General features: G+C 41.8%; 1 protein-coding gene across 6 annotated transcripts in view; it reads right to left on the reverse strand.

Annotated features, from left to right (window-relative positions):
• Nucleotides 1-14,603, reverse strand: part of tnr (tenascin R (restrictin, janusin)) — a 225,220-nt gene that overhangs the window by 71,132 nt on the left and 139,485 nt on the right. For all 6 annotated transcript variants that reach the window (XM_034104811.1, XM_034104816.1, XM_034104813.1 and 3 more), the window contains one exon: nt 11,831-12,307. In XM_034104811.1, the coding sequence (XP_033960702.1) occupies nt 11,831-12,307 (477 nt within the window). The remainder of the gene's footprint in view (nt 1-11,830; nt 12,308-14,603) is intronic.

Consider the following 14,603-nt stretch of genomic DNA (forward strand, 5'->3'; position numbering starts at 1 on the left):
GGGACATATAACATGTAATGGGCCTTTTGCATGCACACACATTTTTGGAAACCCTTCTTCTCCACTTTCAAAATTAATCAAGCGCCTCGGATGGATGAGTCACCTAACCAGGGACATGAGAGCCAGATAGTGGAGCAGATACCTCTGTTGATGATGTCAGGTCTGGGGACCGCTGTAACCGGCACCAAAGCAATCTGACAAAAACGTCATTTGAAATGACCGTTATGTTTGAGGTTGTGATGGGGCTTGAGGGGATAAACAGGGCTCGGTTTCACACATACACATACAGAGACACACCTGCTAAATGTCAGGCGCACTGGTGCGAACAATGAACATATTTAGTTGCACTTCACTGACTTTAGGACGCACCCTGGAGCCCTAATTCAGAATTGTACACAATAATGAGACATTCTTGTATGGCTCTATCCTTCAAAGAGGCACATGGTCCTCTCCGACTGCGGCACCTACTGTAGTAGTAAGTCCCATGGGAGAGATCATACTCTCCATTCCACCGATACAATTAGGATTGGCAGGGCTGTGACCATGGGCGTCGCAGCCATTATATGAGGGTGGGACAAGTCCCCCCCACTTTTTCAAATGATTCGTTTAGACCCCCCCACTTTTACCATGTGGAAAGTCCGTGTATCGGTCTATCCACTCGCCGCACTTTGTAGAGCGCTGTGTCAGTGCTTCATATCAAATCCATTCCACTTGCTTATTGAGAGAATGCCCAAATCAATGAAACTCCGTACCATGTTTTCACTGCTACTTTGTACCAAAGCAGATTCTCACATAGCGCGCGCATGTTCAAGGAGTGTTGTCATAGTTGGACAGCTCAGACCTGTTGTATGATGCAATGCCTGTAGCAGAGGTAATAAAGGCACACACACCAAATGTTCAGGAAATGGTTAATACAGCGAAAATCAAAGCTGACGATCTCTTGGTTTGATATGTTTTCTCCCCAAGACAACATGGACATAAGACATTTTTTTTCAAAGAAGAGGAAAGTAAGTCATCAGCTGGTAGCAGTTAATCAGTTAACAGTGATGGCGGCGGCGGCGTCTCACTTCTGGAGAGGAGTTTCGTCTTTATGTCATGATAGAGAGATACAAATACTGAATAGTTTAGATGAGAAAAGGCATCGAAATGCCAGGTTACTAGTATTTATCATGTAAACAGGGAACATGAATAACCCCATCTCTCTGTGCTCATGTCAACACCATATCCCCAATATGATCATAACATGTCCATGTAGAGACGCAGTCTGTGTGTTTTACTGCCTAGATTAGATTATTTTCTGATTTCCATCTCAAAATGGTAATGCGCATTATGTTTTAATTATACTTCTTATCATTCAGAAGCTTTTTGTGTGTGTTTATGTTTTACTGAGTGCTTATAGGCAATTTCTATCCCAGTATTCAGTTAACTATTTATTTTAGCTAGCTAATATTCTACCTACTGCTTGGGACTTTGAGTCTTCAAAATGTCCAATGTCACAGACTGGGACTTACTTTAGAGTCAGTTGTATTTACATTCAGTATGACTTGTTATGTATACTGCTCAATAAATAATGATCACTTCACCACCTCTCTTGACATCTAGGCGCTTGAGAGTGAGTCAGAGGCAGAACACAGGGACAGTGGAGAGAGGACCGTTGCTGAGGTGAGTGTTGAAAGGGAAATTACAGTTTAGAGTAAATTGTGATGTGGACTCTCATTCCAGAATGTAAAGGAAATCAGTGGGGATAATGAACAGGAAGCATTTCAGTCAAGGGGCATCATATGACCAATATAGACAGAAGAGCAACATTTATTTGAACATGTACGTCAATGATACCATTCCTAGGTGAATTTAACATCTGTATGGAGTCAGATCAGTCTCAATATTAATAAATGCTCACAGAAGGATTCACAAATGTATTTTGCGATGTATATATAAATGGCTCTCCACAACAATATCTCTCAATGCACAATATTGTTATTGTTGTATATAAATGTACAAAAAATGGGCATTTAAACTGCTTTTTATTAATTCAAAGACGGCTCTGAATTAATAATCAAATATGTTTCCTTTCTTTACTACTGGATGAAATTACAAAATGTACCCATCATTTTCCTCATGCTAGTATAGCCACATAAAAGTATCAAACCACCTGATAAAATGCACCAGAAAAAAGGACATTTTTTTGTTCCCCCACAACCCCCGTTAAAAATGCCCCCCCCACATTCAGGATGCTTCCTACGCCCATGGCTGTGACAAAAAGTAATTGTGAAGAGTTCACCTTTCTCTTTGTTTTTAATGGATGGAAAATGGACCAGGACACTAATGGATATATCCTGACAATAAGAAAGGCAAAATATAGTCAAGCGGAGTGCCTTATCAAGTTGCTATATTTCCCCTTTCTCTGCATGATTGTGCCATTCAGGTTCAATAAAGGTAGAATAAAAACCATTTAAAAAGTTTGTATTATTGTGCCAACCCCACACAAATCCCTATACAGTATTTGTCATTGTTTCACTTGGTTTTCTTCATGCATACACGTTAAAACATGAAAACAGGGTACACTGCAATGCGTATATGTGGGTTCCAGTCAGTAAAAGAAGCCAGAGCTTGTGGAAACACGAGGCTGAGTGTTTACATGACAGGGAGGAGCACTGTCAGTCACTCAGGCTGAAGTAGAGATCGTCAAGCCATAAGCCCTGAAAGGTGGTGTTGAATGTCAATGTGGAGGCATAAACAAGAGTGTTTACAGCTCCCACTGCCAAAAACAACAAGGAGGGGGGGGGAAGGCAGGTGAAGGACATAAAGGAGGAGAAGACAAAAGGTACACACAGTTTGAGTCAAAGAAACAAGACAGGTTCACAGACAGAAGGAGAAAAAAGACAAGAATAGAGGAGCCTCATAAACACACGGTTAAATGAGAGAAAAATAAGGATGACTTGGGAAACGAGAGTGAGAAAGAGCAAATTGAGTGTGATAGTGTGATAAACAACCTCTCACACTCTCATCATCTCTACATCCTGTGATACAGGACTACAGCACTGCACTGAGACCGTCTCAGGGGAACCTTTGGACACGCTAGGAGCCGTTTCAGCCCTTTCCACACACTCTCCACAGATGGGCCCATGCTACACAGTAGTTAGCTCATTTCCAAACAGTGAGCCTGCACTGGGGATAGATCCTGCAGCATTCAATTAGCAAGATTTATTTCATCGATTAGATTCAACTTCGTCACGTATATGAAGGAAATAACAAATCAAACGAAGGAGCTATAACCCACGGTATAGGAAGTAAAGACTTTCTCTTCTATAGAAAATTATTTATAGTAAATCAAATGCAGATATATATTTCCTTTATTGTCACCAAGGACTTGATTCTTACATCCTATCAACATTTCTCAAGAGAGTTTCTGGCCTTTTTGATTGGGCTAATGTCCAACTTCAGAAGCAGTTGTCCGTGCCTACCTTAAAGTCTGATTTATTTGTAATCCCTTTAAGCACATCTTGTTCTTAGCTGTCTACAAGGAGTTGTGATGTCAAACTGTTTTAAGGATTTCTCCCAAGTAGAACAAAAAGCATCAGACATGTAAAGATGAATCTGAAGTTCAACTGTATCCCTTCAGCCAAACATTATTATAATTATTCTTAGCAAATGACGTGTTGAAATGCTTATCTGCATTACCGGGATGTTACAAATGCACTGGTTATATTAGTTGCAAACTATTTCAAATGTAGAGGGGTGTGAATTTGCTAGCATGTATTTTTCCTAAAGGATATTTAGGAATCTCTCTACATTTGTTGTCAGTGATACAGTTTTATTAGTTAACAAAAGGCATTTTTAGATGTTATAACAATCCTACTATGAATGTAAAGACTCCACAGTTTGAAGGAAAACCTCGTGAGTGCATGCACAGCGCTGAGACCCCCCACTATGTGCAGATTGTAAATGTCAGTTGTCACCACGAGCACTCTGGTGATGTACTCGCCACTTTTGCAACTGAAGAATCAGGACTCATTGAACTGATTGTGGAGTTTCTCTGCCGTCAAGATGAAACACTACACTATAGCAAAAGCTGATCTTTGATTTGTGTGTGGAGATATTTGTATGTAAAGATGTACTGTATCTTCCCATACGCCCGAAACATCCCATTTAAATTCAAAAGCCTCCATTATTTCTCACACTGGAAGAATATAGGCCACCATAATTGAGGCAAAAAATACATCCCGCTTTCTTCAGCTTTTGATAACATGAAACACTTAAGCCTGTCACCCTGCAGGTCTCTGGTAATTGAACTACTTCGTTTTGTATTCAGCAAACTATCCACAACAAGCATTGGCTATGTTAGCCTCTAATTGGGAAGAAATAAGCAATTCGGACCCCCTCACTAGGTATAGATATTAAAGGGGAGGGTAGCACGTAAGAATGAGCCTCAGTAATACGAGTTGCCGTGTCTGTCTTTCTCCTGCTCACTCTTCTCCCTGTCATCATCCTTCATGTTGTTGACAGCAGCTTTAGAAGGGAGAGGAGCATCTGTTATTTTGGTGTGAAAAGCTGGGTGAGAACAAAAGGCAAAAAACTGTCTCAGCTGCAGTGAATGTGACAGCTCTCTGGTCGGATGAATGTGACTTTTGACAATTTAGTGTTATCATACCTTCTGCTGTCCAGCAAGTCAAGCGTCCCGCCACTTGGATTTGAAGCGGATGTTTTTAAGGGCTGCAAGATGCTTAAAATGATGGGCCTGAGTTTTCAGATCTGATGTACCTAACTGCTGTAGCAGAGAGTAAGAGAGAACTTTTCATTAATATATCTATTGCTCAGATCTCCTTAGCTGCTCGGTAGGGTTCAGAGAGGCCAACACGATTCATGGAGCATAATTTATAAGACGGTTTACATTCTATCTAAACACTACACTCGGCTGTAAGATTAATTTCTCCCATTATTTCCTCAATAGTGTGGCGATAAATGAAATTCCCCGCTGTATCTTTGTGCAAACTCTCAGCACTCCATGGAACATGAATGCCATTACCCACTGGCATGTATATAACGTTTCTGTAATGTATTTAAAGTTTCTGTAATATATTTTGTGCTGGAAAGAATAGTTCATCACATGACAGTAAGTTGCCTTGGTAATGTAGAAATCCCATCTAATGTTGCAGCCTTATTATAAAGACACCTGATCGCACAAAAAGATCAAACTGATCCGTCTGAAGGTCAATTCAAGATTCAAGGCTTTATTGCCATGTGCACATTCGCTACAGTGTAGATATGGCAATGACAAACTTAAAGTGGACCTATCATGCTATATTTGAATAATATATTGTAGGGCCATACAGTACCTATATAAAGTATATATAGTTTTTTTCTCAAAATACCAAAAAGATCTCATTTCGCTCTATTTGCTCTTTCCAGCCTGTTTTTGCAGGGGGCTGATTATGTGAGCTGCAACTGACCACGCCCCCCTGCAGGAGAGGGGAGCGTGCTTTGAGATCAGCTGCTAGGCTGCAGCGGGGAGAAGAGGGGGAGAAAAAGAGATCTCCGTCCACCGTGTTTTATTCTTATAGAAGTAAGAAGAGAAGTAATGGGGCAGAAAACCCTCCTTTTTACGCAGCGGTCCAGACATAGACATCAAACGGCGACACATATTCAGTTGCCAGTTACTTTGGCATTAGGGTAGGGATATCTACGTAGATACTTTCCAAGGTTTGACATAATGAATTGTGCTACTTTTAAAGCAAGCAACGATGTTTTCAAATCTGTAATCAAAAAGCTCCTCAAAAACACTATTGAGACTTCCGGTGAGCAAGGCGAGTGAGATGGCTGCTTAATTTTGAGCTCTTGATAGCGATTGGAAATCAACCCCCTTAACTCGCCTAGTAATATACAAATTGATGCAATTTTATTGGAATGAGAGGGGGAAAGAGAACTAGAAGTCAAAAGAAAGGTGACAAACTAGAAAGACAGAACTCACCGGAGATGGAAGACGCTCGAAGCTCCGTTGGCTCTGTTAGCTCACAACAGGACTCGGCAGACACCATGCGTTCAATGCTCCAGGAAATACGCAATTTCAGGGCTGAGCATAAAGTGGACTTAAACAAACTCAAAGAAGAAAACAAAGAAGACATGAAATCTGAACTGGAAGATATGAAGCAGAAAATGTACCAAAAACGTTGTGCTAACACAGGCCCACGAAACTGGGCTGAAAGAAGCGGAGGAACGAATCGAGGAGGCGGAGACAGCAAACATGGCTATGTCAGATGCGTTGATTAAATCAATGAAAGAACAGAGAGCCATGCAGGGGAAACTGGTGGATTTGGAAGGTCGATCCAGGAGAAATAATATGCGCATTTATGGAGTACCCGAAGAGAAGGAAGGTAATTCCATGTCTGACTTTGTGGATCAACTTTTGAAAACTGAACTAGCTTTACCGGACACCAACCTACAGATACAACGCGCTCATCGAGCTGTGGCTCGCAAACCGGAAAGGAATGCACCGCCAAGGTCCATAGTGGTGAACTTTCTGGAGTTTACCACCAAAGAAAGGGTACTGAAAAAGGCCTGGGAAAAGAAGATACTGATGGATGGGTGACGTCTATCGTTCGATCACGACTATGCAACGGAGGTCGTCCTGAAGCGCAAGGAGTACGTGGGAATAAAGAGGGTCCTTAAAGAGAAAAATATACGTTTCCAGACACCTCTCGACAGGATGCACATTCACTGGGACTCAGGATCACGCACATACGACAATGCGCAAGATGCAGCGCAGGAGCTGCGGAGGAGAGGTTTCTCCGTGGAGATACCAGACCGCAACGCTTCGGAGCTGTACCCGGAGATGGAGCGTCTCCACCAGACCAAGACATGGCAGCGCGTCGGAGAGAGTAGTGCAGGTGGGGCCGAGACCACGAGCAGAGTAAGGAAGAGGCTACAAGAGTATGAGCGAGTATGAACTGATTCATATTATATATTCACTGTATATATTTGTCACGACTTCATTTGGATTATATAAATGCTATCGGGTGCCGTTGGACTACTAGGATGCGTGAGATTGCGTGTTTCACCTCTAGTGAGGGGCCCTCCAGGAGGAGGCTCTCCCCTCTTCCTGCCAACGGGGACTTAGGGTGGCGAGGAATCACCCTACCTTGGAAGTCTACGTTTTTTTTTTTACGTTCTACGTTCACTACATGTGGGCCAGATGTTCAGGTCAGGGTTTCCGTTAGCCGGTAATTACCGGTTTTTAGCTGGTAAAATTGAATAAAAACCGGTAAATTCAAAACCTGACGGTCAAAATGTCCGATGCTCCGATCGATCGGCCGCCGGTCATTATCAGCCGATATTCACTCTTAATAGTTTGATCTGTGCTCTCTATAAAGGCCGATCAGGAGAGCTGGATCTGATCGATATGGACATAAACGCGAGTGAAGTGTAACCGGACCGAGAGAGAGATCAGATCAGCTGCTCCATGATCACCTGAAGCCCCGCCCACTGTTTAGCGTGCTGCATGAGAAACTGACGGGCTGTCAGGAGAGAGAGGGAGGGAGAGGGGAATCCGTTTCTCCCGTGTTATTATTCAAAGTTCATTTAAACTTTTGAATAATGTACTTCATCTACTACAAGTAGTTTGTTTGAATGTAATAATTATGTTGTTCGTTGTTTGTGGAATCATTTATTGAAAAATGTATCTGAATTTTTCGATCTGTTACGATTATAAACTGAAGCAATATAAAAATGAGCCCCGTGAACTGAGTTTTAAACATCAGCATATCCGGTCCTAGTTTGGTAATTACCTGCTAACGGAAACTCTGCTACACAACTCTTATTCTTCTTCTTATTATTATTGAAACATGACCGGTAAGTTTCAGATTTGTCCGGTAAAATAAATTCTGTTCGGACATTTGACCGGCGAGAAAAAATCCTAGCGGAAACCCTGGTTCAGGTCTGTGTCGTTTTCAGTTGTATGGAGTTTTGTGAATGCAAAGGATTCGGTAATTTAAATGCCGTACAATCATATAAAAGTGGTGTCACTTAATGTAAATGGAATGAATAATCCAGTTAAAAGGAGCAAGATCCTGGCTAAATTGAAAAAAGAAAAGGCCCAAGTACTATTTTTACAAGAAACTCATCTGCCTCAACAGGAGCATGACAAATTAAAACGCTTTGGTTATAAAAATACATTCTATAGTTCGTACAAACCTAGCCAGAAGAGGGGAGTGGCTATCCTTATTTCAAATGCAGTTCAATTTGAACTCCATAAAGAAGTTAGGGACAAAGAGGGACGATATGTATTAGTGAAAGGAAAGCTTGAAAATGCAGTGGTGACATTGGTAAATGTATATGCCCCCCCCAGAGAGCAACACATCTATTTTTAAAAATCTGTTTGACGCCATTGCATTAGAGACTGAGGGTATTTTGATATGTGGAGGGGATTTTAATGTGGTCCTGAATCATACCAAAGACACTACAAGCCACAAAAATAGCAAAAAGCACCTGACCAAGTTTGTTAATGCGTCAGTGCAGGAAATGGGACTAATTGATATTTGGAGGGTCCTTCACCCCCTAGAACGGGATTATACACACTATTCAGTGCCCCATTCTGTGTACTCCAGAATTGACTACTTTTTAATAAATACGGGTGAAAGTCACAGGATCACAGAGAGTAAAATCGGCGTGGCAGATGTTTCGGATCATAATATGATTAGCTTGTCAATAAATCTGAATAGTAGACAAAAGAATACAGTGTGGAGGCTCAATGTTGGTGTTTTGAATAATAAGGCGACTGTGGAACAGTTAAGGGAAAAGATAAAAATATATATAGAGGAGAATGATAATGGAGATGTGGATCCTGGGATACTGTGGGATGCTTTGAAGGCTGTTCTCCGTGGAAAGCTGATCGCCCTAACAGCATCACAAAAAAAGGCCCGGCTAGCCACATACAATAACAAAATAGAAAAATTGAGAGGAATGGAGACAAAACATAAGAGTACATGGGATCAATCGGCATTACAACAAATTAAGGAAACAAGGGGGGAGATAAATGAGATCCTCAGAGGAGAAATTGAAAAAAAGGCAAGGTTTTGAAAGCAGTCTTATTACGAATCGGGCTCAAAAGCAGCTCGGCTCCTGGCTAGACGCCTGCGCAAACAGCAAGCCTCTAATACAATTCATAGAACAAGGGACCCCCAAACTAATCAACTACTGTATGAGCCAGATGAGATAGAAAGAATATTTGAAGAGTACTATAAGACACTCTACTCTAATCCACCATTAGCTGATGAAAGCACAATAAGAAACTTTTTTAACTCGCTTGATCTGCCATCTATAGGTGAGATACAGAATGACACCATTACGTCGCAATTTACAGTAGAAGAGCTGGAAGCTGCAATCAGTAGGCTAAAGACCAGTAAATCACCGGGCAGCGATGGGTTCCCTTCCGAGTTCTATAAAACTTTCACGAAGGAGCTAACACCTCTGCTTCTGTCTTGTTTTAATTGGACTCTTAAAGAAGGCAGGGCTCCCCCATCTTGGAGGGAAGCAATTATTTCCATTTTGCCTAAGGAAGGCAAAGACAAAGACCACTGTAAAAATTATAGGCCAATTTCTCTTTTAAATGTGGACTACAAGCTGTTTACCTCAATCATCTGTAAAATATTTGAGACTTTTATGCCAGATCTTATTCATTAAGATCAAACTGGATTCATTAGAGGGCGTCAAACACAAGACAATATCAGAAGGACTCTCCATATTGTAGACAATGCGCATAAAAAGGGCACAAGTATGGTTCTGGTTAGTCTGGATGCAGAAAAAGCAGTTGACAGTGTCAGTTGGTCTTTTTTATATGAAGTACTAAGGAGGTTTGGTTTAAATGAAAATGCAATTTGGTGTATTAAGACTATTTATCATGAACCTACGGCTAGGATCAAAGTAAATGGGAATTTGACCAATAGGATTCAGCTGGAGAGAGGCTCTAGACAGGGCTGCTGTCTCTCTCCTATTCTCTTTGCTTTATTATATTTGTTGAACCATTGGCGCAAGCAATAAGGCAGAGTGAAGATCTGCAGGGTGTCAATATAGGGGGGGAAGATCATATCATTGGGCTTTTTGCAGATGATGTTATAGTTTTTCTTGAGCAACCAGATGTATGTTTCCCAAACCTGATGAACCTACTCCACACATATGGTTACTATTCAGGGTATAAACTGAACGTAACAAAAACTCAAATTCTCTCATTCAATTACTCACCATCCCAACAAATTAGACATGCATATAACCTAAAATGGAATTCCAAAACAATGACTTATCTTGGTGTAACTATAACCAAAACATTTTCCAACCTGTTTGAAGCCAATTATAACAAAATTGATGACAATATCCGAAAGGATGTAGAAAGGTGGTCCACCCTCCCTTTAGACTTCAGTGCCAGAATACAAACGGTTAAAATGAATATCCTACCTAGGCTGCTGTATTTTCTTCAGTCTCTTCCAATTGATGTTCCACAAAAAAATGCATAACCTGGGACAGGATGATTTCTAGATTTGTTTGGAATAGTAAAAAATCAAGAATACGATTTACGACACTTCAGTTGCCTAAAAGTAAGGGGGGAATGGCTTTACCAAATCTTAGGGAATACTTCTATGCAGCCCAACTCAGACCTTTGGCCTACTGGTGTAGACCAGATTATGAGTCTGGATGGAAAGCCATGGAAAGGGAGGTACAGGGTTACCACATTCAGGCCTTGGTAGGAGATAGGAATTTGGTGAGGGCTCTGAGAGGTGAAATTAATACGATAGTTGCGTTTACACTAGAGGTCTGGAATGTTGTAGTAGCAAAATACAAATTAAAGAGAGGGATACACACGCTGAGGTGGTTTGCATTCGATTCGAATTTTAAACCAGGGGTGTACGATCCAGCATTCAAAGAATGGGTGCAAAAGGGCATAACAGCAATGTGTACGGTTTCAGAAAAGGGTGAATTAATGGGTTTTCAGGAATTACAGGCAAAATATGGTATTACAGACAGGGATTATTTTAGATACATGCAGTTAAGACACTATTTTGTAAAAGAGATAAGGCTAAATGCAGATGAATCTTTAGATACTGTAACTGGGGTAATTGTGGATGCGTATCAGCAGAAGGGGTCTCGGATCATCTCTGCTTTCTACCAGGCTTTGAGGGGAAACAGGGGGGAATTGATCTACATCTACATAAAAGCAAAATGGGAAGCGGAGTTACAAATAAAAATGTCAGAGGAAGAATGGTTTCAAATGTTCGAGACGCAATTTACATCCACAAACTCATTAGTATGGAGGGAATTCTGCTGGAAGAACCTGACTCGCTTTTTCATAACACCCAAAATAAAGAGCAGGCAACTTGGTGTACAGCAACAGTGTTGGAGGTTGTGTGGGAACATGGAGGCTGACCACTGGCACATTTTCTGGAACTGTACAAAGATAAGGTCATATTGGGAGAAGGTTAATGCAGTTGTCAAAACTATTTTGGGTTATGGAATCCCAAATACCTGCCCAGTCTGTATCAGATCTGTTGCAGCCCCTTTTTTTTTGATTTGGGTATGGAGGAAAATAGAGAGGGTTGTGTTTTCTGACACTTGGTGAGTTCCCTGGAACACCGGGGACACATATTCATGTATAAAGGACGTACAAAAGTGCATTTTGCATGATAGGTCCCCTTTAAGTCACAGGCACAAAGTAGCATGTCTTTAAGTTGAGTTTTCTGAGCAATTGTTAAGGGAGTTTCCATGTTGGGAAATTGAACCCCAAATGTCTGACAAATGTTCTTCAATAGGATCAAACTGACTAAATTGATACAAATTAATAGCCTACCAGAGTTGCAGTCATCTCCTGCGAAGCCATCCTGGCACTCACAGAATCCCTCCTTGCAGACTCCCTTCTTGCTGCAGTTGTTGGCGCAGTAGACCATGGAGCAGTCCTCCCCCACGTACCCCGGCCTGCACTGGCACGTCCCGTTGACGCACTGCCCCTGGTCCGAGCAGTCGTTCAGACACCTGCCTACCATGCAGTCTTCGCCGGTGAAGGACTCTTCACAGACACACTCTCCGTCGATACAGAGCCCGCGACCCGAGCAGTCTGAAGGGCACCGCGGCTCTGAGCAGTTGTCGCCTCCAAAGTCACGGTCGCACACACACTCCCCCTCCACACACACACCTTGGTTGGAGCAGTCGTCCGGGCAGCGGGACTCGGAGCAGTTTTTGCCGGCCCAGCCTTCCTCACAGATGCAGCCGCACATGTCAAAGCTGAAGCGGCCATGGCCGCTGCAGCCTGGCAGGAAGTCCAAATGACCTTTAAAAAAAACAAAAAACGCTTTATTCAAATATCCAAGTAAAATTAAAGGTCACCTATTATGCAAAATCCACGTTGTCATGTATTTTATACAGAAACATGTGTAAAGAGATTCTGAAAGTTTCGGGAAAAAATATTTGCTCACTTTTTGTCCTGATCCATTTATATAAAAATTAGGGCTGTCAAACGATTACAATTTTTAATCAGATTAATCACAGCTTAAAAATTAATTAATCATGATTAATCACCATTCGAACTATGTCCAAAATATGCCATTTATTTATGTGTATTGTTGTGGGAATGGAAAGATAAATGAAAGCAGGCGGATATATCCATTTAACATACATATGTATGTTTATTATAACATTTTTCTGCATGTCAAAATGAAAGACAACCCACACACCTATCAATCATCAAACCGTGGGGTCTTAATTCATTACGTGTTGATTTCTATCAACGGGGGAGTACTTCAGGAACGTCGACAGAGGGGGGGGGGGCTAGTGGAGTACTTCGTGACCACAGAGTGTGAACGTTGTGATCAGCTGTTTTAGCGCAGTTCTCCAGTGAAGGGGGGAGTCTCCCTCCGCAGCCGGTTGGCGTAGTTTTGGCACAGTTCCGTTGTACAGACCGACGTTAACAGCAGCCCTGTCTGTGCACACGGAGACCGACTCTGTCGTCCGGTGATCTAACCGCCTTCTGGAAAAGCTTCACAAGTACGTCGGTATGCAAATGCGCTTTGTGACACAAGTGACGGTACGCATTTCAGATTACGCACATAACCTGCGTACCAGTTATGTGCACCCCTGTACCAGAGCCATATTATTACTATTATATGGCTCTGCCCTGTACTACAGCAAGAGTATTCTCCGTCGGGACTTCCTGCAACAACACCACGCCGTTATCAAAGATGTTCTATTGAGAAGACGATCACTACGTGACAAAAGTTTTCAAAACCGTGGCTACTGAAATCAATCTTACTAACTGCTGTCTGTGCAATTTACTCCGCGCGAGTTGGCAGACTTTATTTTGCTTACTTCAACATCATTTTTCATGGTGGGGCTAAGCCATTTCTTGGTATGGGTGTAGCCTACCCCAGCCATACCCTGGCGCTGCCACTGGTGGCACGTATGGGGCGGGCCATTCTGCACATGCGTTAAATGCGTTAAATATTTTAACGCAATTAATTCAAAAAAGTAATTACCGCCGTTAACGCGATAATTTTGACAGCACTAATAAAAATCTGTCTGAAAATCTGATTTTGGCCACTTTATGATGTCATAACGTTTGTATTGGCTTGTGTAACCATTAGCCAATCACCAACCAAGGTAACCCCCCCCCCCCCCTTATCACCTGAATCTCCTCCTCGAGCAGTGGTTCTCAAATGGGGGTACGCGGACCCCTAGGGGTACGTTGGAGTACTGCAGGGGGTACGTGAGATTTATTTTATGTTAATGAAAAAAAAAACGTAATTAATGCATTTAAATAAACTACTAATAGTAGATTAACTACTTTCTTCAAAGGTTTACAGTAATTCTGGATAATAAAATGGGAACAATAAACGGGGTGCTCTCTTTTCCCCTTCCTCTCCTGACAGCCCGTCAGTCTCGTGCAGCTCGCTGAACCTGTACTAAGTGACCCGACAGTAAAGAATAAATATATGTATAACTAGTTTAGCTAGTTCCAGAGTAGATGAAATAGCTAAATGTGTTAGGTCTAACTCTTAGTGTATTTTGCTCCGCTCAACGGTCCGTCACAGCGGACGGAGCTGTGATCATGCAGAGCTGCATGTTCTCCGTCAGCAGCAGCTGATCTGATCACTCTCTCTCCCTCGTGTCCGGTTAGACTTCACTCGCATTTATGTCCAAATCTATCAGATCTAGCTAGTTCTAGTTAATGATATGACTGCCTATCAAAGGACCTAAACAATAAGCGTAGCTTGGCAACGGCGTGTGGCCGCAAAGTATAGGGCAGCATTATGCATATGTTTATATGTGGGGTCAAAATCCCATGCTCATAACATGCTTATATGTGTTTCTCTTCATTCCCCACGCCCCAAAATAAATAAATAAACTAATTTTAGGAAAAGTAACGAAGTTTGAGCAGTGTGGGTTTTATATTAACAGAGTTACACATATTTCAAAACACGAAGTGTAATAACTGCAGTTTGCCTCCCTGTCAGAATGACAAAGGTCCTCAGTGAAGCACACGCCCATGTTTCTCACTACATTGTAAGTACAACTTATTAAAAAGATCAGTTCAATGCAACTAATGTCGTCTTAGTGTTATTGCATGATGT

The sequence above is a fragment of the Pseudochaenichthys georgianus genome, chromosome 17 (assembly GCF_902827115.2).
Source record: "Pseudochaenichthys georgianus chromosome 17, fPseGeo1.2, whole genome shotgun sequence".
NCBI classification, from domain to species: domain Eukaryota; kingdom Metazoa; phylum Chordata; class Actinopteri; order Perciformes; family Channichthyidae; genus Pseudochaenichthys; species Pseudochaenichthys georgianus.